A 26,739-nucleotide genomic window follows, 5' to 3' on the forward strand; every position below is an offset into this window, starting at 1 on the left:
AGAGAAATATTGTAAATTGTAACATTTGGGTTAAAATTTTAATTTTAAAAATGTGTACGATAATTTTAAATTTTAAAAACATTAAGTAAATTAATAAGTTTATATTATTTTCAGTTGCTGATGATTGGAACTAGTTCACTGCATATAAATTGCTTGGCACTAGAATGTTTTGAGTGGATTTTGCATTTGAGGAAAAGAACAGCCAGACGGAGAACTTTTTTTGGCTCGCCAACTCGTGCAGCTCTAGCTGTCTTGGCCATGTTGCAATTAACTGCCAACTAAACAGCAATTGGCCACAATTATTATTATTATCATTTTCGTACGGTTATTTTTGCAATGTTTTTGTGTTTTGTGTTTGCTCGCGACTTTTGCAGTTCTTGTTGTTGTTTGTTGTTGTTGTTAGTAGCAGCAGCATTTGGTAATTGTTTTTGGCATGTTTACCATTTTGGTTAGCTGGGCTTTGGCCCGTACATTTATTTATTTATGTGCACTTGGGCCATATTAAGCATGTGTCTACTGCCAATGCGATTTACACTATTCGCTGCTGGCTACTGTTTGGCTGTATTGGGTGCGTGGATACACATGGGGCAGCCGCAGATTTAGAAACAGATTCCGCTTTAGACATCGGTTACGCCAATGACCTTAATTCGCAATGGTCAAAGCTCGTTTATCTTCTGGCTCCGCCAATTTGCAGCGCATATTTCACATTCGGCTTAGATCTATTCAGAGTTCAACTGCTGTTTGGTTTCTATGTCATTTGTTAGTCGCACAGCGTGTGGGCCACTGGCGGATCTGAACAGTTTGGAAAATGCTATTCAGTAATTCGCAAAACATTGATTACAACAAGAATAGCTTTATTTTTAGGAGTATCTAAGCATAGGTGATATCAGATAGAAAATACATGGTTTGTTAGTTAATGTTTTTGTTTTTGTGTTACATAATGCAAAAATTGCATCTTAATTATATCATCTTTTAATCTAACATATTTTGCTTAATATTTTAAAAATATTTTCACGGTATGTGTATATTTGCACTATTTCAACCAGGAACTGCCCATTTATATGTATTGTTAACTCGATAATCCATTTTTAAATGGTTGCTTAAAATATTACAGTATCCAATATTGATGCTACGTATACATATTTATTTTAGTATATACTAATATAATATATATTATTCATTTATTTTCAATATTATAATGCACCTTTTTATAGACTTGTCAATAAATACTAAGCCTGTTAATAAAAATGTTAATATTTGTATGCAAATAGCAAGGAAAAGAAGGGTTTTAATATTTAAGTTGTTGTTTTTTCAACGTTTTCACAGCTGTGGCAAATCAATTGCATTTAAATAAATATTACTTAAATATATTAAATTCTTTGCATTCAAGAGTTTAAATAAACGTTTGATCTCCAATGCTTATCTTTATTTTATTCTTGTAAACTGTAAATACAAATGTAATATTCAATATAGAGTTAGATATAGAATGGTATACGTTTTGATTAGGTAAAACATTTTCAAAGTTGAGGTACTTCAAATTACTGCCATAAATCGGACCTTTTGGACCTGCTCATTGTCTGCCTTTGTCTGCCTCATTTGAATCACTCGAATCAATCGCATAACTCGAATAGTTCGAATCATTCGACTCATTCGATTAACTTCATTTGGACTTAGTCTGTCTCTCACTCTGTTTCTCTTTCTCTCATTGTCACTGCCTCTCTGTCTGCCACACTCCATGATAACGCTCAATGATAAAGCGGCTCTCGCTCTCGGAACTCAAGATTCTCATCCTCATCACTGACATACATGCGGGTCAAGTCCGAAGCCACTGAAACATTGTCGCTGCTGCGATAAGAATTGAAGATGTTAAAGACATCGGCAAACATTAGCAAACATCGGTATTAACTTGTAACAACAAAAAAAAACAACATTTATACTAAGCATAAATGAAGAACCCTGTTAGTAATTTCCATCCCAAATAGCCGCGCCTTTAACGGCAGCACCACACAATTAAATAATATTAGAGTTCGACATGCAACCGCCTCCAATTTTGGATTGAAAATCGAATTCGCCTTAAATTGAATAATTGTCCGCCATAAATTTATGTGAGACACTGTAAAAAAATGCTTGGCATGCTCCCAACGGCCGACAGAGCGACGATCGTTTGGTCAATTGGTAAACCATTGGCTGTTGGTTCCATTGACAGCCTGACATTCTGTCAACATCTCGAATCTCGATTTTCCAATTCGATTTGATTTTGTGTTTTGTTTAGGCATTTGCGCAATGTGTCTAATTGTCAATTAGCTGACCGAACTGCTCTTGGCGTAGTGTCTGGTCTCGTTCTCAAACTCAATCACCGAGCTGCCTAACTCACTCACTTTGCCATCTCGTTTCCATAGACTGATGCCACCATAGCGCTGTACTCCTGATCCAAGTTGCTGGCCCGTGCGAAGTGTGCACCCGTCACATCAAGCCGTTCAAACGATGACTTCATCACCGCATCCAAATTGGCGTCCGCCACAGAGGTGCACATCAATGCACCTGCCAAGGATTGCGATGACACAGTGCCACCACAGCCGGAGCTGTTGCTGTTTTCGTTATGTGACGCCGAGAAGCTGCTATTGCCCATTTTGGTCAGGCAAGCCAGTGTGCTGGTCGGATTCGCAACACACAACAGTGTCTGCGATGCCTGGGATGCGGAGCAATTCGATTTGCCCATGCCCTCATCATCGGCCGTCAATGTCGTGGAACTGACGCTGTAAATAAAAAGAGTAAAATCGATTCTAATATAATTTGGCAAGAATATACTAGGCATAAAATTGATTAAGTATAAAGAATTAAGTATAAATTTTATAATTGTATTAAGATCAATATTTTAATAACAGGACAGGATTTTTAATAAGTTTTGCGCTGGCTGTAGGTCAATACCATCTTAAAAATTAAAAAAAAAGTGCCCACCAAACAATAAGGGATTTTGTCTACAGTTGAAGTGACTTTTAAACAACCATAAGCATAATTCAGACAATTAATTTTTGCTTAGTCACGTTAGACTTGGCAGCTCATCTAACAAGCCCATCTCACAAGCAAAAGAGTACAGAACTGAAAAGAACAGAGCAGAGCCGTATACTGTGCTCTTACAACATAAATCGTTGTTCAATTAACCCTTTGATTTTTTGGCTCATATATATTTTCACACCCTGTAGCCAGGCCCAGTGGCGGTGAGTCAGCGGCTCAAAACTTGTTTATTTAATAATTAAAATGATTTATGCGACTGATTGATGTGGTGCACTGCAGTGCACTGCACCGCAATACACACCACTCAGACTAACTGGTGTCCATGTTTGTCTGCATGTTGTGCTTAATGCCTCCTCGTCAGTTGGCTGCACATAAATTGCAGCCGCCATAAAGCAAAATGTTAACAACATTGTGGCCAAACCCAAGAAAAAAGAAATAAAAATGCGCCTCATAGAAGGTCGGCAGTTGAACCCACAGTTGCAGTCAGCATTAGATTTCGCTGTTGTTTGACCAACTCTTCTGCCTTCTTGCCTGCCTGCTGCCGTTTTTTTTTAGCGAGTACAATAGAATGCAATTCAAACTCATATTTACTTGAGACAGACATTTTGGACAGAGAGTCAACCCACACGGGCCACACAAAAAACTGTGCTCAACTACTGGGTAGGCAGTTTGGATTTGTCGGCTAGTTTGCTTCCTTGTGGGCCGCACATGAAAATGTCAATTTCAATTTTCGCCAGGCGTCACAGTTAATTACTTTGGAAAATTGCATTTTGTTAACGCCCACGTGCCGCAGGCGAATAAAGTCCATGAAATAAGTGTTTGCCTCGTGACGCCTTTGTGTTTAAAAACCCATTAAATAAAGTCAACAACAATGGCCACGAAGTGAATGCGCCTGAAGCTGAGATTGTTGCCTCAAGTAAATGAGAATTACACGCGCATTTTTGTAGAAAAGCTTCGATTTGATGGCAGTTCATGATGACATATTAAGAGCTGTTTACTTAATGTTTCGCACTTGATTGACATTCACATTTGGCAGACACTGGTTAGGTTCTGGTTTTCTAGTTTATGTGGATAAGTTAGTTTTTAGATAAAAAATTCATCGGTTTTGGTTGTTTTCACAGATTCCGCATGCCAAAATGTTTATTGACTTTAATTGAAACCTGTCGCCTGCATTCTTAATAGATCCACACCTTGAGTTAGTTCAACCGATCAGCTGAGCTTAAGTCATATTGGGGAAACGATTGGCATACACAATAGAACTAGTTTGTCATTTCTCGAATCGAGGGAAGCGATCCATGCACGCATTCGATCGATCTATGGGTGCGATCTCCAGCTGCTGTTGATTGTCGGGCCTTTGACCATCGCACAACTTGACTTGACTTTTACTTTCCGCGTGCTCCGACCAACAGCCAAAGACCCAAACTCGTTTCACATTAATGCTAAAATGCAGCAGAGTATCTTAATAATAAATGAAATATCAACAAAAATATTTCACATGCCGTCGGAGCGTAAAGCGCCAAAGACTATTTTCGGCTAAGAAAAAAAAACTTGTTCGGATATCTCACTCTAACTTTTGCTATTTCTCATGGGATTCAGATCCGCTGAACCGGCTGCGTACCTTAGAGATGAGGATGCAGTTGTAAAACCCGCTATTTATCATTAGGTATATGTCGGCAGTGGCTTTGATTTGGCCCAAAGCGTTGCTTTATCTGATTATTTATATTTATAGTCTCTATAAATGACTCCGTTCAATTAGTTTTTATCAGCAATGGTCAATTGTTAATTGGTAATTGGTAATTGGCAATTAGTATCGCTGCCTAACAAGCGTTGTTTAAATATCTTACTGAACACTGAGCGAAAATCTTTCACATTCTACGTTCTCCAATCAAGTATAACACTAAAGTGCTTTTTTATTGTAAGAAAAACTCAATATTTATTAGCTATACTAATTTATAAATATATTTCCTTATTATTTTAATTAATTTATATAAGAATAACTTTTTAATAATACTTTTTAAATTATTTTCCGATTGTTTTTGCGAGTTCATATTTTTTTTTTTTCATTTTAAACTTAATTTTAGAGTATTTTTAGATAGTTTAATATTAACTAAATTTTTAAGGAGTTCACATTTGATTTATTCCTATTTTAATAATACTATGGTGAACTGTTTGTGCTGAGTGAAGCGTTGATTTTTGGTATTAAAATAGCTGAGCTAGTTAATGAGGTTAATTATTTTGCACCGCGGCGTCTTAATAAATTCATATAAATATTGATATTTTTGCTACCGTCCGCAGCGCTGCACCGAACAGTATCCATCAGATACAAGATTCAAATACTGAGCGTGCTAATCGCGATGACTTCATTTCATGTCGCACTGGGAGCGCTGCTGACAGAGGTCGGGCAATGTATCTCATGGACAACATTGATTTGAATTCAGTTTCAGATTCAAACAACCGATGCGAAAACTTTAAAAAGGTGTTAAACGACAAAACTGTTCGCTCCTAAACAAAAATCTGGGGCAAAATGGCAATTGGCGGCTTATGAATGCGCTAGTTTTCATCAATATCTCGTATTTATATCAAACGAAAACATCATTTAACTTTAAAGTATTTTAATAAAATAATAATGCTTCTACATTAGATATTTCAAATCTACTTTCGTTCATTTCACTTATAGGTAACCAAACATCAACTCTTAAAATATATGCTGCTGTTCGAGACAAAGTATCTCAATGTTCGAAGCCAATCCCAAAATCACAAAACTCTTGCTGATGAGCTTGGATACATTAAAATGTGGGACCTAAATAATTTACTCAAATTTCGTAAAAACCATTCATTGCTTACGGTTAGTCTTGCAAAATATTAATTCGTTGTTTGTTTTTGTTTGCTACCCAAAGTGATATTCAAATCTGAATCACCATATAAATCGTTTTATACACTCCTCTCCACCTGTTGCAAGTAGCCTGTTCAAGCCAAGCAATGCTCCTACAGTAAGAGTTCACAGAGTGAACTTATCATCGATCTTAAATTTATGTACAACACCAAATATCAAATGCAAACACAACAACAAAAATTATACAACTATCATAAACTGTACGCAAAATGCCGTTCAATATGAGCAGCAGGCGATCGTGTGAGGTCCAAAAGGCCCAGAGATGCAAGCAGTTAGATAAATAAACACACACATGTGGCTAATACCGAAAACGGATGAACAGGCTTATGAATTTAGCGACAGGGAGACAATTCTAGTGCACCGTACAACTGCGCTCCACAGCCAAATAAAACAATGGCCAACCGAGCCTGACATTTACGCTAGTCCGAGCTGCGAGAGTTGCAAGCTGTAAGTTGCAAGAACTGCAAACTGGCGGGTCGGCTACAACTGTCAACACACGAAAGCAAATGTGGTGTGCCCAGGGGTCTTAAAGTTCATAAATTGCATTTTGAGGGCGCCATGTAAACAATATGTTGCAGAGCCAGCGTCTTAACGGCTGCCGTGTGCCATAAATCTGAACCGTTTTTTTTTTCAACATTTTTTGTCCGCTTTTGTCTTGGCACTTACCAATCGCTAATATCTGCAGCTGAACCCGGTCGCTGATTACATTTGCTGCGCATGACCACCTGCAGCCAATTGGGCACCGGTGGTGTCGGATCCGGCGTATATCTGCCAGAATGAAAATCAATCAGTTGAGTCTTTAATTCAATTACATTCTTTCCATGTGGTTACGCACCTGATGATGGAGTTACAATGCTTGGCCTTGGGCACGGCAAAGATGTCAGTGCAAGAGGCTATTGAGGAAGCTGCCGCGGCCTTCTCCACAGCTGAATCCACTTCGGGAATGACGGGCAGCTCATCAGATCCAGCGATATCGGCCTCCAAACTGCTCATGGATCTCAGAGAGTTGCGGGGCCCAGTATTGTGATAGCCCGAAGAACCGCTCAATGAGGCCGTATCGTCCAGTTCGCTGGGATCGAACTTGAGTGTCACTATAAGAGCCGAAGATGAGGAGAAAGAGAGAGAAAGGCACAGAGCATATCGAAATACACCAAATGACACACACACACACACACAGTCAGAGAGATGTTGAGAGATTCGTGCATGGAACCAGGAATATTTGGGGGTTTGATTTTAATTTTAATTTATTTATTTTTTGTTTATACCCTTAACCCATTTAAAGTGGACTAAAGGGTATAAATGAAGTTGTTTTCTTTTGCGAATGCGACCGAAGTCGGTCGAAGAGTGGAGGGGGTTTGGGATGTGGGGGGGCGATATTCCCATAATCAAAATTTGTGTCGTCGACAAAGAGAGCAAAAATTATTGATAACGGTATATACATCACCTTTTTCAATTTGATAGAGTGGTTAGGGTTTAACTCACGTTTATCCAATGATCCCAGTTTCTTAGCCAGACCATACAACGTCTCTGGCGTCCAAAAGTCCGGTATACGGGCAAAGATCGAACCCGCATCCGCCGGCAATTGTATTCCCAATTTGTGAAGTAGCAGCACAAACGGCTGATAGAGCATTGTTGTCGACTGCTCGTTGTTCCACTGTACCACCGGTACAGACTTGTGCTTCAAAATACAATGATAGGCCACTGGCTCCATGACGGGATCCACCGCGGGAAAAGTCGTGGTACACTTCATCATCAACTTGATGTAGCAGCACTCCAGCAGTAATTTCTGCAGCCACACCAAATGGTGTGACTTGTTCTCCTTAATAATCAAATCGCGCAGAATCTGTTTAAGAAATTGATTGGCCATTTAGAATATATATATATATATTCGTGCTAAGTACATGACTTCCTCCCTTAACTCACCTGCACATCGTCCGAGGGTTTGCCATAGGCGCTATCTTTAATGTCTATGCCGGATTCGGTTGAGGCCGATGAGGGCGTGGTCAGCAGTGTACGCTGATACTCGGCATCCTCAAACCTCATCAGATCATCATACTCCAGCAATGTTATGATATCCTAATTTAAACTCACTTGATTAATATGACTTTCACAATTGTATAAATGCCAGGCTCACCTGTTGCAACAGCTGCTGTATAATCGCAATTCTGGTCTTTATCTTGTTGCCATTGTTGCTGAAGAGCTTAACGATCTTGCCAACAATATCGATATTTTTCTTGCTCTGCACATAATACCAATAAAGTGTATCCATCTCCTCCTGTGACCACGTACTATTAAATATAGTTAAATTATACACATTATTGATACGAGAAAAAACCAAAAAAAAATCAATCTTATCTACAGTCTAAGGAATTAAGCAAGAGAGAACCGCTTTGACAAAATTAACCACATTAATCCTTTGATAGATAAATCTTAACAACTATTAAATATTCGTTTAGACAATCTTGAATTCCTGAACATATATTAAGTAAAAAGTATCCTATACACAAATATTTTTCTGATAATAAATATATTAGTGAAATAAGGGAAAAAATATATAGACTTGGGCTGAGACAACTAGAAATTTTAGTTTATACTCCAAAGAACTGAGAAAACGTTGCTTGAAAATATTTCTTGGCTAATTTCATAGACCAAACTTCTGGGTTAAGGCAACTTCAAGTAAATGCATGCAAGAATGTACAATATTAAATGACAAATATCTGGATCGGCCATATTTTATGTTTTTCATACTTAATAAATTTTTTTTCAAATATAAATACCAAATTAAGGCGTTACATTTTCGAATTTGGAATCCAGTTCATCTATAACCAGTTAACCAGTTAACCATGTGATCAATTTGGATAAAATATCTGCAAAAACAAATAGCTTTTCATAGAAAACAAAACAAGTTTCGGCAGAGAGCTCCCAAAAAATTTTTTAAATATAGTTGTTCGATATTACTTTCAACATCAAAATGCAATAGGATATCTCTAATAAAAACAGAACAGTTTTCCAATATATATTCGAAAATAATTCAATTGTAAGAAGGAAACTTTAAGGCCAAGCAACCAGATTGTTATATTATAAATGCAATGTTCTTCTAATAAGGAACTTATATAGAACTTTTGCTGAGTACTCACCATAAAGTATGCTCCTGATTGTGTTCCTTAGTCATTTCGGTTAAAGAAGTAGTTGGTAGCGTCAATGGTGATTTGGGCGGTGTGTTCATAAATTTGTGTATAACATACTCGATTAGATCGGACCAATCCTGCAACAAAAAATAAAATGTAAATGTAAGAAAAGTAATCCTTGAATGTTTAAGTTAAGCTTACATCGCATAGCCCATAGTCGGCCTCCCAAATGCGAGAGTAGGTCTTCAGTATAATCGGCTGAAAGAGAACACCAGTGTGGCCCAGATCGCCACCAATATGATGCATCATAGTAAAGATGCAGTCGTTAACAAACTCGCCATTATTATTAAAATCCTCCAGCAGAATACCATAGTAGTGCATCACCTCCAAAGTGGCGAATCTGATAAGCAAGCAAAAAAACAAAATAAACATTTAAAAGCCAAATATATTTCGTTTCTTTTTGATAACTCACTGTGAGATGTGATTCGCTATTCCAATAGTATGACCGCCTTCCAATTTGCCAGCGCTATCCAAAATCAGCAACAGAATGTGATTGGTCACGACCAGATCCTGCAGATACTGCTTGGAATGGATGCTGGGATTGAAGCGACGCAGCAACAAAACGAACAAGCAACGCAAATCGGTAGTGGAGGCAATCTGCAGCTGGAGATGCCGCAATCGTTCGCGATCATCTTCGCTGAGATGGGTGACCTTGCTGTAGGTCTCGATGGCTTGGAGGAACTCCCGTATGGCTGTTACCACCAGGTGCATGCGACGCAAATAGGGCCTCAGATCGCTGCCCTCTTGTCGCGCATTCAGCTCTAGTTGCTCACAGAGATTGACACCCTCATAGGTCAGATAACTGATAACATTGTAGGTGAGTATGGTATCAATATGTTCCATGTCCAGTTCCAGTTGAGCGGCGAATTTAAGAAAGTATGTGACCAGCCAGAAAAAATGCGATGTATCAATGGGCACCTATTTGGAATGGAAATAGACCTCTTAACAAACGGGTTCTTAAGTCATAAGTTCTATAAATGTACACCTACCGCATTACATAATAGCTGAGAGTGCAGCTCCTCCACCAAAAAGTTGTATCCTTTGAGCAAAAAATCGACGGTGAATTCCTTGAGTAAATTCGAAATGTCATCATCAGTGGGCGTGTGCTGTACCAGACCCTTCATGTTAATGCTATTGTTAGGATAAGGGACTTATGTAAATTATTCATTCTTAGGAAAAAAAAAGTAATCAGTTATTTAAAAGGATCTAAAGATGGAAATCCCTACAAAGCTTAGGCAGTTAACGATTCAATATGCTGCACTCAGCTACCCTTAAATGAATTTTGCACAGATACTGAGGGAATTATTATTTGGTTTTGAAGCTTAAGGATATATCATTGACTCTATAAGGTATATATATATTGTAACGGGCCACTAGTGTAGTATTCAGAGCTGTATCTAAAATTTAGAATGGTCTACAAGGGTATTTCATCTTCGGAGTGCCATTCCTGCTTGTTTACATTTTGTTTGATTGACTTTAATTAAACTTAACCGACCCCAATGTGAGTATTGCACAATCCTCCAACCAGATAAGATATTTATATTTAGAATACTTACAGGCTGCTCTTGCTGCGCTTCACCAGCTTCTTGCGACGCAGTTCCTTCTTGTCCATGGGTGCGTCCATCAAGTTGCGTGTTTTGTTACGTGGCTTCATATTGCAGGGCGGTTTCTGATGCGCCGGCTTTCCCTGTGGTCCATCATCATCATTGCTCGATGTAGATATGGACTCCTGATTCTCCACCTGAGTAGCATATCCACAATCGGAAAGCTCGGACTGTGAGGAGGGACATTCTCGCTTCTGCGGAGAGCATTTGCCCTTGGTCAGATGCAGTTGACCGCCATGCGGTGACTTCTGGCCCAATTTGACGGCGGAAATGTTTGGATGGGAAGTGTAGCTGTCGGACAGCATATCCTCCAAAACGGTGCGACGTAAGTGCAGCGGTGCAGGTGGCTTGAAGGGCTCGTAGCACTGACTGACACCAGTTGTGCTTGGCGACGATGCGCTTGGGTTATCTAAGACTATTGGGGTTGCGTATGGTTGCGCGGTAGTGCTGTTGACATTGTCAGCTGGTTGTGTAAAATCCAATGGTTCCGAGTTGCGAGCAGTCTGTTTCTGCTCGTAATTTCGAACGCGCTCCTCGTAGCTGTTGTCGTTCATATCCTCCTCCTCCTCTTCCTTTTTGATGAGCTGTTGCTGTACCGACAAATTGGTCATATCGCTGGCCGATTCGGTGTTGGCCTTCTTTTCTTTTTTGGCCGACACCCTATTCATGGCATTCTGATACTCATGTCCCTTGCGGCTGACCTCGTGCAGTGTGGCCTCGGTGCCATCGCGCAGCGCTTGACGTCGCTCCTCGCAGCCCTCCTTCTTGCCGCTCATGCCATTGTCCGAGGAGTCCGAAGTAGGATCGGAGGTCAGCATGGGACTGGAGTCTCCGCTACCCTGTTTCGGTGGCGATGTATTGCTCTCATTGTCCTCGGAACTTTCTGACAAGGAGGCCTCGAACCACAAATTTAATAGCTTCTGCAGTGTGCTTACATGCTGATCCTTATAAATCAACGCGATCAGCTGGACCATGGTCACGCCCCAGTTCGAACGCTGCGGACAGGTCATCAGATAGAGCATCAGCTTGTCAATGCTCTGTATGAAGAGGTTCCACAATATGGTGTTCTGCATGGAAACTTGGTGGCCACTGTTCGACTGCAGCATCGTTTCCGGTATATGCAAAATGTTGCGCAACAGCAACAGACAATTGTTGATTCGATCGCATTTCTGTGGCGATAGTTTTGATTCCGATTCGAGTATATGCTTTATATACTCAACGACGCTCTTGGTGACCTTCGGATCGGTGAAGGCCTCTTTGCAGTTGTAGAGCAACTTATTCAGCTCGAAAATGGTATGACGCCCCACCTCGGTACGGTACATTACATCCACGGAGAAGAGGCACTCCACTGGCACGGTGAGATTCACCAGGATGCGTATGACCGACTCCAGCACCGCATCATCCTTGGCATTCTCCAGCAATGGTATCAAATCCGATCGCACATTCTGGCCAAAGCCGATGGCGCGCCGAAAGGTGCGCAATGTCTGATCTTCATAGGTTAATTTATAGTTGATCTCCTCCAATATAGCTACAAGTGTAGAATAGGAACATTTTTAATATTGCTAGTGATATTTATGTTCTCTCCCCACTTACCAAACGCATTGGGACTGACAACATAGGTGTCGCCCTCGAAGGATCCCAGCGAGGAGAAGACGCTGTGCAACTGGGGCGTTACAAGTAAATAATCCATAACAGGTTATTTCTTATGCATGTAGTTCTTGTCTAGTATGTTGAAGTTAAACTCGTTGTAAAGTTTGTAATTCTTCAGCAACAAATTGTGGCACATTGTCAGATCATAAAGCGACGATGTATTGAAAATAGTAAATTAACAAGTTTGCTTCTGGTTCTACAAAGATCAAAGCGAATTTCAGAATAATTATTACTAAAAGTTATTTGAGTGAATAGAAACCATATTTATTTTGACTTATTATTTACTTAAGTATTTAGCAGATTCTAAAGCCCTGTATTATTTAAAATAAGCAAAAGGGTGCAATAAAGTTGTGCAATAGTAAGTAAACAGTCAGATGGAATCATGAATGGATTTAGCCACCATGTATATGATAAAGCTGATCTCATAGACTATAAGAGCTTTAGATTAAGTTTATTTAATTTATCGATAACCGTCTACGTTTCGGGAATATCGATTCAAATTCGATATAAATATAAGAAACAATTGTACAGATATAGTCTTTCATAATACCATAGGGTCTGACCTATTATTAATCAACTGTAAAAATTTCATTAAGATCGGAAAATAAACATCGATTTTGGTAATCATATTTTCATAATGATAAATTAAAACACTTTGCATTTAAGGGCTGATTATCTTCTAGTCGAGCTGTCTTGACTTGAGCATTATAGTTTATTCAGTAAGCAAAATGTATATTTTCGTATTTGTATTTATATTTTAATGTAATAGCCATTTAAGGGCCATTGAATCATTTACGATGCACGTTATACAACAAACAATTTTCAGTTTAAGTTTTTGCCTGTGACAAAAAAGCTGGCCATAAATAGAAATCCGAGCTGCCCACAGTGAGCTGCATGTGACCAATACCATTAAGCGCTGAGTCTCTCAGTTGTGATTGCACCCCACCTCTCCCTCTGACTGCCCGCTGGCATTGTGCATTCGCTGCATGCAGGATAACACAAAAACATGCACCATGGCAACACGTGCCGAGGCGAGGTGTATTGCCTCAATGAAAACTGAACCATTTACAGCTTTTTAGGGGGGTTGTGGGGCAATCAACTACAATGTTCGACCAAGCGTAATAATAAAAAGAAAAACAAAAAATGGTGAGCAACAGCTTTTCTGCTATGGTTAAGCAACAACAAAGTGAGCTCAACCAGAATTTGAAGCATAAGCATTGACAGATATTCAGAGGCATCCGCAGTCAGCATGTGACTTACACACACACACACACACATACAGTAGCAAAATAACCTACAACAACAATCACTTCAGCTTTGATTGTGTAAACGCCTCAGCTGGATATGTTTTGCCTCCCCTTCGTGTTATGTGCTCTTGTTTTGTCACTGAGAGAAATGGCTCAGTTTTTATGGTCACGGCCCTTTTTAGAATTTCAACGAAGCTTTACAAATGCCAGCAATTGTTAATTGTTTTCATTGAATGCATTGTGGTGCATACTTTTGGGTGCACTTCTAAATGGAAAGCGCTAAAAATACAAGTGGCACCAATTATTTTTAGATCATGTTGACGGTCTTTTAGAACACGTGAATAGACAATTGATTTACAGCCATACGTACATACAAGAGGGTAATCAATAAGGGCAAGGTTGTACAATTTTTACACATTTTTAAAAGAAGAGCAAAAACTGAATACAACATTTAATCTACATTTTATTTGAGATAATACAAAAAAATTAAGATAAATAATATAACAAGAATGAACGCCGAAACTTAAATATCCTTGTAGATTAAAGTTAATTTGCTGAAGTCTACATTTAGGTACAAAGTTCTTAATATTATAATATTTTTGTATGTTTTCAATAAATTATATTTAAATGCTTCCGTTTCATGACTGGACGAAGTGTCTATGGATATCGTGCCACAACTTTTATATTGATTGATTCTATTAGAGCTATATGATATATGAAATGTCAAGAACATAATACTGGGTAAGAAAAATCATTTGAGAATACATCTTTCGACCGATGAAAGCTTTCATGACAAAATTATAACGCCTTAACCGATTTTTTTGGTATTTTGATATAAATATTAATTAGTTTATGTTAATAATTTATCGCAATGAAATGGAATGAATAATTTTGTAAAATTTCATTCACATATCTATAGTAAATATATATTGGTATGTCTCTGTCACAACCCCATTTCCCATTTCCGCTGGCAGTTATGAAACCAACTACACTTACAAAGAGAGCTTACATAAAATCTACTTTGCAAACTATACAATGAAAATAACAAATGATATGCGTATTGTGTTTGTATTGGTCGACCTAATCAAAATGCATTGTCATTCTTTCGCAAATATAAAGGAAATTTCATTCAAAAGTGCTGGTGAATATTTTATCTGTGGAACACGGGGCCAAATAGTTTTTTTTATAGTCATAAAAAATACTCACTCGTCTATGAAAAATACAATAATCACCATCGACTCGCTAAATTTGTAATGCAAAGTGGAACAAAGTAAAAGTAAACATACTTCCTACCTGTGAAGACAAGGTGGCGCATCCAGCAATCGCTTTCTAGGGGGGGCTGTGAAAAACAGACCTACAAATCCCACTGAAATTACTGTTATCGACGATTAAATACCTTTGCAGACGATATCAACTGATAGCTCATATGAATGGATTTCACGATAGTAATCTGATATATACTCAAATCTGATAAACAGTATCTACGTCATATGCTATCATATTGCAATTTCGTTCAATGAAATTAAAGTAGAATTCTACGATGCGTTACACAATGGGCGATACAATTATTATACTATTTGACATAAACTCGGCACGAGTAAGTATTATATTTCAAATTGGGTCAATAGAAAAATACTTATGAGCCACCCTCGCTCAACTGATGTTTGAAGAGATATAAGAACACAACATGCAATTACGCAAGATGACAAAATCTTAAGGATTTTTATTAAATTACATAAAACAACATTTAAGAACAAAAATCTTGCACTGAGTGAATAAAATAAATATACAATTATGTATTTAATTTTAAAAATGTTGTACTGATTTTAAAGATGTTAAACCTTAATGCCACTATCAACATGCGTTATTTACTTATGTATTGGTTCAATGACTTCAAATCGACAACCTCTTTTTTCGCTGAGCTGTCGAGAATTCATTTAAGCGAGTATATCAATTTCTAGAGTGCGCTCGAGTGTATGTTATATAATGATTAACATATTTCCGCACAAGCATTCGAAAATTTGGTTGCCCTGTTGGTTGTGCAACAAAAGACGAAAAACAACATCGTCGCAACGCCTCGTCTGAACACAATACTTTGTCAGCAGATACGTAGTTTTGAAGTTGGCGCGTTGAGCGTGAAAAGCTTCTTAGCTGACTTGTTGCGTTGTGGACTACATTGTTGCTAACTGTGCTAGGTCGTGGGCCAGTGATGCTTCCAACATGAGACTTGATTCACACTTGGCTGATTGCTTACCCAATTACTTTTAAGTCGAATACAACAGCTAGTTATTCCACAGTGGCAGAATTGTTTTATTTCATGCGCAGTAATTTGGTAATTGCTCTAAGCGTTTTAAGTATTTTGTTTTGAGAGACACTTCTAAGTAAACACTTGTTATTTCATTTTAATTGCTATGAAGACACAATGTTGTATAATTGAATTTTGATAAGATTTGTACATTATTTAAATTCATTTATTTTTTTTTTTTCTTTCTTACACATTCACAGGCATTGTATTTTAATTAGATCATGCATGTCGTTTAGCATGATTCGTGTATTCTACGTATTTCAACTTACGTAAAATGCAAAAACAATAGCTACAAAACATATTTGCACATTTATAAATTGCCGTGTAAACGAAGGGAAGTAGAAAAACAACATAGTATTATTCACTAGCACCAATACACACAGAGCTACACACATACACATTTACAAGCCAATACGTTAGCCAAGCAACCTCAACTGTATTTTGTTGCCAAATATATTGCGCACAATTACGTATTGGCCCAGAGCAATTTTGCAGCCTTCAACTTAAAGGGCTTATTATCAATCAAGTATTTCACATACCACAATGTGTTATTCAGCTGTGAATGGTACTTTGACGATTCAATGATAATAATAATATATAATAATTGTAGAGGACGCGACACGAACCGTTTGCTTCAAGCGCACAAAGTTGAATGCTCAATATATTTGATTCTGGGCTCCAGCAGAGGTCGAGAATGCAACGAACAAGCTCCCACTCACAAACACTGACGCGTGCCCGATTCCCATTCACATTGCATTCACATGAGACGCAAAAGCTTCCATCCACAAGTTGTCGGCAATGCCGGCCCCTTCGACACTCTTTCTGTATATGTGTGCCAAAGCTCTTGTTGTCTAACTTGTTGCCTCTCGCTCTGGCTTGCGACCGGCTTCAGTGATTAAATTTCTCACGTGTATGCGCAACGTGCGGCACGTTTGTTTGCCTCTTGCTTGTTGTTTTCGTTTCTGTTCGTCTGGACATGTGTGAGTGCACAGCAAGCACAACAGTCACATCGGCATACCGTTAAGCGCTTGCTGTCTACACTTTGTTGCTATTGTAGACAACTCGCTGCTCAGATGAACGCTCTATTGATTCTCGATGTGGTGGTTTTGCTAGATAAGCTGTTGCTGACGGTGGTGGTGGTGGTGGTGGTGGAGCCACTCACACAGTAATATTGCTGTGACTTTTGTTGCCTAACAGTTTTTGTCTGTTGTTGCTTTTACACAACATCCACACAACAATTGCTCGATTAACGCGGCGTATGCGCAATGCATACACAAATTCAAAATGCGAAGGAACAAATAACTCGTAGAGCAACACTTCGGCTACCGGTCAGCGGCGCGAGCCACGACCACGTCAGCTCCTCACGACGGCGACTACACTTATGACGAACCCCCCGAAAATTGGCCACATAATCCGCAGACAATCAAACCGACGAAAGTCCGACGATCGGCGTAGCGATCATTTTTCTGAATATACACTTACGACAGCACTTTAAAAACATACTTGCAATGCGAACTTCACACTCAGAACATTACATAATCAAAATGAGTGTGCGAAATTGTGTGTGTTTGTGTTTAATTATGATGATTATCAGGTTCAGGGCGAGAGTGCGGGGTATTAGATTAAACACCTTTATAAATCATTCACATAACAAGTGTTTACATGTAAAATGTAGAGTTTGTCATAACTAATATTAATCAAGCTCATTTTTAACATATTAATACAGCAAAGATTAACATTAACATTAAGAGTTATATTCATAAATTCAAATGCAGTATTAATACACAGACCAAATCCTGGTAAAAAATACAAATATCTAAATCGATTTCTTCGTTTGACAAGGTTGCCTTTATTTGCTCTCTTTACTCCTTTTTTTGTAATCTGACTGGAAAATCAATTTATTAATATAATAATTTGTAGCAGTAACAGATAGAAATAGTAGCAAAGAAAGCTTACGTTGCCATATTATTTGCATGTAAAAATATAAAATAAACAAAAGCCGAGACAGTTACCTAAATGAAATTGGTACAGCACGCTGCAAGATTACGTCAAAGTGTATAAGGTGCGACATCTCAGGTATTACAAAAGCATCCAGTTAATCCCATCAGTGATGAAAAGCTTCAGGCAGTTTGCCCCGCTGAATCCATAAGATTAACTGAGTATAAACGGAGATTGCAAAACACCACTTTGGAATATAATCAGTATTATTATTACAAAAAGGTAGCCAAATTGTAAAGGGCACACAGCTTTCGCTCACCCCTTGCACACCCCTGGCAAACTGCTGTCAGTGCAACGCGACCCGCCACTCATCCGCATGTCAGATTGTGAGCAGTGCGAGAAAGTCGCATGTTTGCGTGCTGGCTGTTCGTGTAACGTGCAACTGCCGTGTGGCATTTAGTGGCTATTTTACGAACGTGTTCAAAAATCGTTGATCATTTATCGCCTACTTTTGACGCCGCAAAAAGTGAAGCTTAACACTTCAAATGTTAAAGTATAGTCTGATACAGAAGGCTACACACAACATTTTAAAACTAGGCTCATTAATTTCAGGTGGTTGATTGCTTGTGGAGTGCATCAATTTCAAAATAAGACAAATGTATCAAAACGAATTAATTACAACATTTTTCATAGGTATCAGAGTGCAAAACAGTTCAATATGCCCGACTGCAATGTTCTCACCTGATTAAAATGTATATGTAAAATACCTAATGTCTAGTTGATTATAGGTATAAATGTAGAAAATACATTCTGAGGAACCGAACATTTTTTTTGCCTGCTAGCAAGGTGAAATCGCACTATATTGACTCCTAAATTTGATCAAACAAAAAATTGGAAATGGCTGTGCATTTTTACTTATGAGAAATATATTTCTTAGAAATAAATAGAATTTAAAAAAGAATATTTAAATAATAACTTTTAGGTATCTACTATTTCCCAAGGTCAAACGTTTCTGCTTTTGATAAATTTGATTCGTAAACTTGAAAAATGTAAAAAAAAAAGGAAAACTAAAAGAAATTATGGATTCCAGGACAATTTTAAATCTAATGCAGTTATTATATGCTAGTTCAAACATATATTTTTCTGAATGTTGCTAAATGCCGCTGTGCTCCTTGATCCAATCACGTGCATAGCCAACTCTGGCATAGACGCCCGGATAGTCTGGCTTGGCGCAGCCATAACCCCATGAGACCACGCCCACCAGCACGCCCGCCTCATTCACCATGGGACCGCCAGAGTCACCCTGGCAGGCATCCTTGCCGCCCTCCATGTAACCAGCACAAATCATGCGCTCCGTAATGCCGCCATATTGTTTGTATTTGTCGTTGCAGACCTGCTGATTGACCAGCGGCACCTGCACCTGACGCAGCCATTCACGTGGCTCTAGCAGATTCTGAGTGTTGCCCCAACCGGTGACAAAGCACGGATCACCGTCCATAAACATTTGCTCCGCCTCTGGCAGCTTGATGGCCTTCTTCGACTCATCGAATTTGATGGGATGCTGCAGCTGCAGCAGCGAGAAATCGAAATCCACATTCGTATAGTTGAACTTCTCGTGCTGCACAATCTTCTGCACGCGCAGAAGTTCTCCATGCCGCGCGGCTTCCGAGCTGCCCAGACGCACCTTTAACTGGTTCGCTGTTTTACCTCTGAATAGTGGAAATGTTCGCGATCAATTGAGAGCGCTAACAATGAGAAGCCGCTTAGCTACTTACTCGGTGCAATGGGCCGCTGTTAAAATCCATTGCTCAGAGATCAGTGATCCGCCGCAAATGTGAGCTGATGTTTGCAACGAGATTTGATGTGGTGCATTCGTTATGTTTATACGTTGGCCACCCACAATGCGGCCATCGAGACGCGGCTGCGTCTTCCACAGCTCGTCGAGCAGCGAACGTTGGCGCTTCACAGGCTCTGGTATCAAACAGACGCCGCCCAGGACAATGGCGCTGCTCTGCAGCAGTAGAACTAACACCAGTTTCAATGACAACATTGTGAGTTGGCTTTTCATCGGGGACCTGGGCTTTTATAGGCACGGCCAAGACCATGAATGGGCGGCTCCCACTACCGATAGTCACCCACTGAGCAAACAAACCCGCTGAGACGCTATCTTTTCAGCCAACAATTGACACAATAAACTAATAGTAAAATTAAAAATGAACGTTTATTTATTTAAATAGGTCAAGAGTACTTACGCATAATGCATTTTATGTTATGCCAAAGCACACAAGTAGTATATTAAAAGAATTTGTAAATGTTTGTTATGATAGTTGACAGGTAGCAACAAGAAATAGCAACCTGTAAATAAAAAGATGTTCTTCATCGTTTGCATCCACTTTCAGGTTTGGTTTCTGTGTATTTCTGTTATTTTAATAGCTCCCAATTGTTTTACAACGTTGTTGTACAAAGTTCCAAGTTCAGAGTTAATGAATAAATTAATTTGAGCTAAGATGTCGTACTCTATTCTACCACATAGATCAGATTGCGCCCCAGTTCGGTCAGTTTGCCCGCCTGATTGACGCTCACTCGCTTCGCCGCCACATCGATAACAAAATTGCCTTCGGTGAGCTGAGCTTTGCCAGTCTTGTAGTCCTGGAACGTGGGCACCTTGCGTGGACCCAACAGAGGATCCTCATAGCGCCAGATTTGCAGCGTAGACACGTCTGATTTCAGGTTTAAAATCTTGGCCAGCTTTTCGCGCAGCGACTCAACAGTGTCACCCTCGGATATGATGGTGTTCACCTGGAAAAGTGAAGAGCGCTCTGTGGGATTGACCAGCTCGACGCTGACATGCGGCGCAACGCTGAAGCAGATAAAGGGCGAGCCAGGACGCACCTCTTCGCGTGTCTTTTCGGGCGCCGAGGGATCGTCAGTATATTTGATTTCCAGATTGTCCAGCTGGGCAGGAAGAATTGATGGTTATTATTAAAGTTGTGTAATTGGTTAACCTCACAAAATCTACTCACATCCAATGTGTTCTTCAGATATTCCAGATTGTTCATCAGCACCTGACCCTCATCGAACTCCAGCGTGACAGCCAGTGCGGCGACTCCCTTGCCGCCCGTCTCCACCTTCTCGCGTATCATTTGTGCAAATGGCATCACACGCTTCATGAACTTCTTCAGCTCGGCCTTCTGCTGCAGCGTTGCTGCGATGATTTTGTTATCGGGCAGTGATTTACTATCCTTGTTGTACAGCGCACGCATTGTGTCTAGAACGCAACACTGCCAGGGCGGATATGTTTTGGCCACCCAAACCAGACCACGATTGGGTTTGGCAGTCTGTGCCAAGTCCACAGCTTTCTCTTTGCCACCCTTGCCTTTAACTTGCAGCATATTCTTAAGGTTGAGGCGGAAGGAGTGAGCCGATTCCATCAAATAGTCGGAGCACATAATATCCTGCTCATTGATGGCCCCGACCTCGGGCCAATGGACGTGCACAATGGACTGCTTGTTGCCCAGCAATCCCCAGACGTGTTCCGCTGTGTGCGGACAAATTGGTGCCACTAGCAGCGCCTGGCGACGTATGAACTCCATGACTAGATCCACATGCATGCCCTTAGCGCCACAGAGTTCACGGTACTTGTCGCGCGCCAGCTGCAGCTCATAGAATCCACTGCGCAGCGCCTCCTTGAACAGCATGCGACGATAGTTCTCATCCGTCTGCTGTGTCTTCAGATTCAGTTCACTGAGGAAGACTTGATCATTGAAGGTTTTGGTCGCATCGCTGCGCAAGCTGTTGCGTGTGGCCAGCATCTCCTTGACCCACTCAATGAACGTATACAACCGGAGAATGCCCGCATCCGCTGTGCTCTCCACGAAATTGGCATCCTCAATGCTGTCGCCAGCATCAGCCATGGCAAGACGCATTCCATCGGCCGAGAATTTTTCGATAGCCTCGTGTAGCGTTAGGAAATTACCATCCGATTTGGACATCTTCATCGAGTTGAGCATCAACAAGCCATTGACACGCATACCCTTGGGCCACTTCGTATCATCGTTGGGCCAAATGGCAGCGTGATTATACAAGCAGAACGTCAAGTGGTTCTGTATCAAATCCTTGCCCGACACACGCAAGTCCATTGGATACCAGTACTCAAACTCACGTCGCATCACAGCCAAATACTCTGGTTTGATGCTTGACTTCTTGGGCAGCGGTGTCTCCTTAAAGAATATATAGTCCCAGACTTCGGCGGTCATATCAGCGGGTTTGATGCCTGCAAAGAAGGTAACAATTAGTTGTTTTTATGAATGGAAATGCAGTAAATATACAGATTTATGCCGCTTAAAGTTTCGACTATAAACTCTTTATTAATGCCTATATATATTTCGCAATATAAGCTATATTCTAAACTTACCGAATGGCCCGGGCTTCTCGCCGCGGAATGTGCCGCCTTGGAGCAAATGGCTGACAGTGTAGAAAGCCATATATATGGTTGAGTCCGACAGGGATTCGATGAGCCACTGCTCGTCCCAGGGCAGCTTAGTGCCCAGGCCGTAGGTGCGTGAGCAGGCGTACTCGTGCAACCAATTCAGGCAGGCATCAAAATTGTTGCGCGCCTCATCATGAAACGTTTCCATGTCCTGCAGTATTTTACTGGCCTGTGCCTGCCATTCGGGTTCGCCGTAGTTGAGATACCATTGGTTGCACAGCGCAACCACGCACTCATCCGCTGAGCGTGACATAATCGTTTTCTCGGGTTCATAGTAAATATCCGCATCCTTGGCATCGATAAGACGATTTTGCAAATTCTTCTTGATGTCCTGGATTTTGCGTCCTGAAAACTCGCCCACCAGCATGACTCCATCATAGAAGCCTGTTGAATATGAATTTAAAATTTTGTATTTATTTACTAAATACACCTTATTGACCACACATACTTTTCAGGTAGCACATATCCTTGGCTTCTGCCAGTTTGTCCTTGTCGTTTTGCGACTGAATCTTTAGCGTGTCGTAGGCATGCACCGCAGATAAATTGCCCAGCGTGGGCACTTCGATGATGGGCATGGGCTCATACGGAAGCACCATCTCATCTTTCAGTCCGTACTTTTGACGGAATGCCTCCTTCTTCTGCAAATCCACGAGGGCGGCATAATCATCGGGCGAATCCGATGGCACTGAAGTCACCACCCCCGTACCCTTATCCGACTTAATGCTTAGCATGGGCAGTGTATAAATTATTTTGTGTGCGGTCAACGGTGCCGATAACGGCACACCCAACAGCTCTTGGCCCGTTAACTCGGCCAGCACAACAATGTTGCCCTCCTCCGCAGTGAATCCCTGATAGGCCATGTTGCGAGCAGCACGACGCGTGCTTATCCATACCTCGTTATCCCGTGTAGTCTGCCAAGCGATGTACTTAATGTCCGGATGCAGCCAGCAATTGGTTTGGCCATACATCGTCTCCGGACGCAAAGTTGCAGCCACCATATAAATAGGCGTTTTGATGGAACTACAAATAGGAAAAAATATTTAATAATTATTATAAAAAGGGGAAACAGAACGCACCTCAGAGCCTTAGGTGACTGCAGCACTTTCATCTTGATGAGCGTGTACTCCTGGGGACCCACGCCTTCACCAGTGGAGCGATCGTGATCCATGCAGGGCTGTCCATCCTTGGGTGAATAGATAGTATACCGCTTGCCATACATTATCTTGCCGCGATGCTTCAAATGATTGAACTGCCAGCGGACAAACGAGTCAAAATAGGGATTGGCATCTGTGGTTATGAATGTTCGACGCCAGTCGACGTGGACACCGACGCGCTTCAGATCGTCACGCGCCAGCGGTGGGAAGTAGTCAAGCCAATGCTCGGCATTAGCAAACTGCTTGATGTCCTCATCCTGCAGGCCCAGGCTCTGCATGATCTGCCATTGGTATTTGGCAGTGCCAGCTTTGGCCACGGCCTTGCTCTTCTTGCCCTTCGCCTTGTCCTTGGGCACCTCGGACTGCGACTCGGTCTCTGCGGGCGCCTCTTCCTGCTGCGCCGGAAACTTGGGGGGACAGCCAAACATTTCCATCTCACGGGCAAGCTTATCGGCGCACGCCTTAATCGGCATCCCCGTGCAATGGAAACCGAAGGGCCACAGCACACGACGTCCCTTGAGGCGGTGGTAGCGCACCGCAAACTCCGCCTTGGTTAAGGAGAATGTGTGGCCCAAGTGCAGCCGCCCATTCATATACGGAAACGGAAATGTGACAAAGAACTTTTCAGCCTGTCGCTTTTTGGGCGCTGTCGGCGCATCCGTTTCGTGCACACGCTCCACCTCCCAGCGCTGTTGCACCTCCTGTTCGATTTTCTGCAGATATTCCACCTTGAAGGTGCCTTTGCGCTCCACATTTGCCTAAGTTTATTCAAATTATAGAAAATGAATTAATGTCTTCAATCTGGGCAAACATTGCATCAGTAATTTGCGTGGAAATTGTTTTCAATATCGAAAGCCCAACAAGCAAATTTACTTTGTCGGCAGTGATATTAAACGCTTTCACATACCATTTTGAACTGTTTGCGTGTGCAATCCACAAATTCGCTAAATTTTTAAATGAAAAATACGGATTGGTCAACAAATTGCAAATTGCAACGTGTTTAACTCGCAGCGGCGGCTAAAAGGTTACTATCGTTCGGCATTATCGAAATTTACGTGACTTGTTATCGATTTTTGGAATTGCGAGAGAAATTAACTCGAGCTAAACGGTTTGTCAACTGTTGGGCAACAGTGCTGCGCATTCGAATTCAACTTGTATTGATTATCGAGAACTGATTGTATGCCATGTATCGATATTTTCAGTCCACTTAACCTATTTTTTTTATTAGGTGAAAAATTTTTAGGTTTAGGTTAATATTAGCTGAATACGTTATAATTTGGGTGTTATTATATTAGAAAATGCGGCCAGTGTTTGCATTCTTGTTATTGGCCCTCCTGTGCGCCTGTCAACTCAACACTGCAAATAATGTGAACGCCGAAACTGAAGACGACTTCGACAATGATTTTGCCGAGTTCGATGATGACTTTGTGGAAGCCAGCTACGATACCGAAACGGCAGAGAATGCCGATTCATCCCGGCGTGCTGGGGCTGACAGCGCAGACTGGGAAACCCTAGAGGTGCCCAAGAAGCGTACCGTGGACATTGACGAAGAGGAGGACGGTATCGTCGAGAATGACGACGAATTCGAGCACTTTCAGGACGAGGAGGAATTCGAAGGCTACGACGCTGGCGACTCAATGGAGCCGCCCATCGATCAGAAGTCAGAGCCCAAACTGAAGATCCCCAATATACCATTACATTTACGCACCCACTGGGATTCGTACTGGATGGAAATGTTAATGGTGGCCGGTCTTATGGCATACTTTGCCAACTTCTTTGCGGGCAAGGCGAAAAATGCGCGTCTGGCTCAGCTTTGGTTCAGCACTCATAAGGCGCTGCTGGACGAGAACTTTGCGCTGGTCGGCGACGATGGCAAAGTGGAGAACGAGAATCCAGGTCTGATCAAGGAGAGCGAGAGTCTGTACACACTCTGGTGCTCCGGTCGCACCTGCTGCGAGGGCATGCTTGTGGAGCTGAAGATGATCAAACGACAGGATTTGGTATCGCTCGTTGCTGGCCTGATGCGACCACAGTTGGATCAGGTGCATATCAAAATAGATTTGACACGCGGACTAATGGATTCATTTGTGTTTGCCGTCGGTAGTAAAAAGACAATAACCAAGGTGTTCAAGGAGTACACAGATTTGGTAAGTGATTCACTTTTGAATATGACCCGTACTTAGTCTAGCCTTTTGCTCTCTTTGCAGACCAAGTTTTGTAGTTTAGTTGCCAAGCCAGAGGATCGCTATAATGTGCCCAGTGGTTTTGGCGTGCTTTCGGAAATACCGGAGGCCACATCCGCCATACTCGAGTCACGTGTTATTACCGCACTTAATAAATACCAAAGCTATATCGATTACCTTCACATCTCGGATCAGTTCAGCGGCCCAGTGCCTCAGGAGGAGAACAGCACACTGAAGCAGCCGGAGACAAGGCCCGTTCTGTTAGCCGGCTTCAATCTGCCGAAGCACGCCGAAATGGAGACCATTAAACCCTTGTTATTGTTGATCTTTTATCTAATGGAACGCTTGAAGACCTACCGCATGTCCAAGGAGGTAAATCCACACACACTCTTCCCATCTTTCTTCCAATCTTAATATATTGTAATACCTTGTTCGCTTGCAGGCCAAGGCCAAGGCGGATAAGAATCGCTTGCGCGTCGAGGAGGAGTTCCTCAAGAGCACTCATGCAGCACGCGCCGAGGCAGCTGCTCAGCGTCGTGAGGACAAGCGCAAACAGGAGAAGGAGCGCGTGCTCGCCGAGGAGGATCCAGAGAAGCAGCGACGTTGGGAAGCCAAGGAGCAGAAGCGCCAGGCCAAAAAGAATGCACCCAAAATGAAGCGTCTGGCAGTAAAATCTTTGTAAACTTTGTTGCACCCTGTTGTGCCATCTATTTGCGGTCGCTCATCCGTAGAACTGTTTGCGGTTATTCCTTAAATATGCCACATTAAAGCAATAAAATATTTGTTTCCTATTGAGCGCCAAAAAATACCACTTTGAAATAATTTCACTCAGGACCACTGCTTAAAAACAGAAAAACAAAATTATATAGCATATGGGTCTCAAGTCGTCAAGTCGTATAAAATAAACCAGTTTGGTGTTTTTAGAGTTCAAAGAAATTAGCATCACGCCTAACTTATGCATAATTAAAACTTTCTCCAAGCGAATTTCAAAGTTTTCGACTGTGTGCTCAAATAACGCCAGGTCATCTTTAATTATTAATGAAAGATAATGTAAACGGGTTTTAAATAATTAA

General features: G+C 41.1%; 4 protein-coding genes across 4 annotated transcripts; 1 reads left to right on the forward strand and 3 right to left on the reverse strand.

Moving 5' to 3' along the window:
• Positions 1–833: 833 nt before the first annotated feature.
• Positions 834–12,546, reverse strand: LOC6566725 (protein timeless). The gene is made up of 13 exons (XM_032739599.2): positions 12,294–12,546; positions 10,653–12,228; positions 10,086–10,227; positions 9,509–10,014; positions 9,238–9,436; positions 9,046–9,173; positions 8,043–8,196; positions 7,832–7,984; positions 7,391–7,751; positions 6,744–6,999; positions 6,575–6,676; positions 2,379–2,756; positions 834–1,845 (listed from the first exon to the last, which is right to left on the reverse strand). The coding sequence occupies exons 1-13, from the start codon at positions 12,388–12,390 to the stop codon at positions 1,746–1,748; spliced, it is 4,152 nt and encodes a 1,383-aa protein (XP_032595490.1). The 5' UTR covers positions 12,391–12,546; the 3' UTR covers positions 834–1,745.
• A 6,442-nt stretch (positions 12,547–18,988) lies between these two features.
• LOC6566726 (trypsin-1) lies at positions 18,989–19,890 on the reverse strand. Its single transcript, XM_001993180.2, has 2 exons — positions 19,616–19,890; positions 18,989–19,549 (listed from the first exon to the last, which is right to left on the reverse strand). The coding sequence occupies exons 1-2, from the start codon at positions 19,888–19,890 to the stop codon at positions 18,994–18,996; spliced, it is 831 nt and encodes a 276-aa protein (XP_001993216.1). The 3' UTR covers positions 18,989–18,993.
• A 329-nt stretch (positions 19,891–20,219) lies between these two features.
• On the reverse strand, positions 20,220–24,508 carry LOC6566815 (leucine--tRNA ligase, cytoplasmic). Its single transcript, XM_001993181.2, has 6 exons — positions 24,391–24,508; positions 23,406–24,241; positions 22,778–23,349; positions 22,255–22,713; positions 20,864–22,113; positions 20,220–20,795 (listed from the first exon to the last, which is right to left on the reverse strand). The coding sequence occupies exons 1-6, from the start codon at positions 24,391–24,393 to the stop codon at positions 20,358–20,360; spliced, it is 3,558 nt and encodes a 1,185-aa protein (XP_001993217.1). The 5' UTR covers positions 24,394–24,508; the 3' UTR covers positions 20,220–20,357.
• Positions 24,509–24,642: 134 nt separating this feature from the next.
• On the forward strand, positions 24,643–26,485 carry LOC6566816 (PAT complex subunit CCDC47). Its single transcript, XM_001993182.2, has 3 exons — positions 24,643–25,630; positions 25,691–26,038; positions 26,109–26,485. Exons 1-3 carry the CDS (start codon positions 24,782–24,784, stop codon positions 26,346–26,348), a joined length of 1,437 nt encoding a protein of 478 aa, XP_001993218.1. The 5' UTR covers positions 24,643–24,781; the 3' UTR covers positions 26,349–26,485.
• The last annotated feature ends 254 nt before the right edge of the window (positions 26,486–26,739 follow it).

Source organism: Drosophila grimshawi, unplaced genomic scaffold (assembly GCF_018153295.1).
Source record: "Drosophila grimshawi isolate 15287-2541.00 unplaced genomic scaffold, ASM1815329v1 contig_1377, whole genome shotgun sequence".
Classification (NCBI taxonomy): Eukaryota; Metazoa; Arthropoda; class Insecta; order Diptera; family Drosophilidae; genus Drosophila; species Drosophila grimshawi.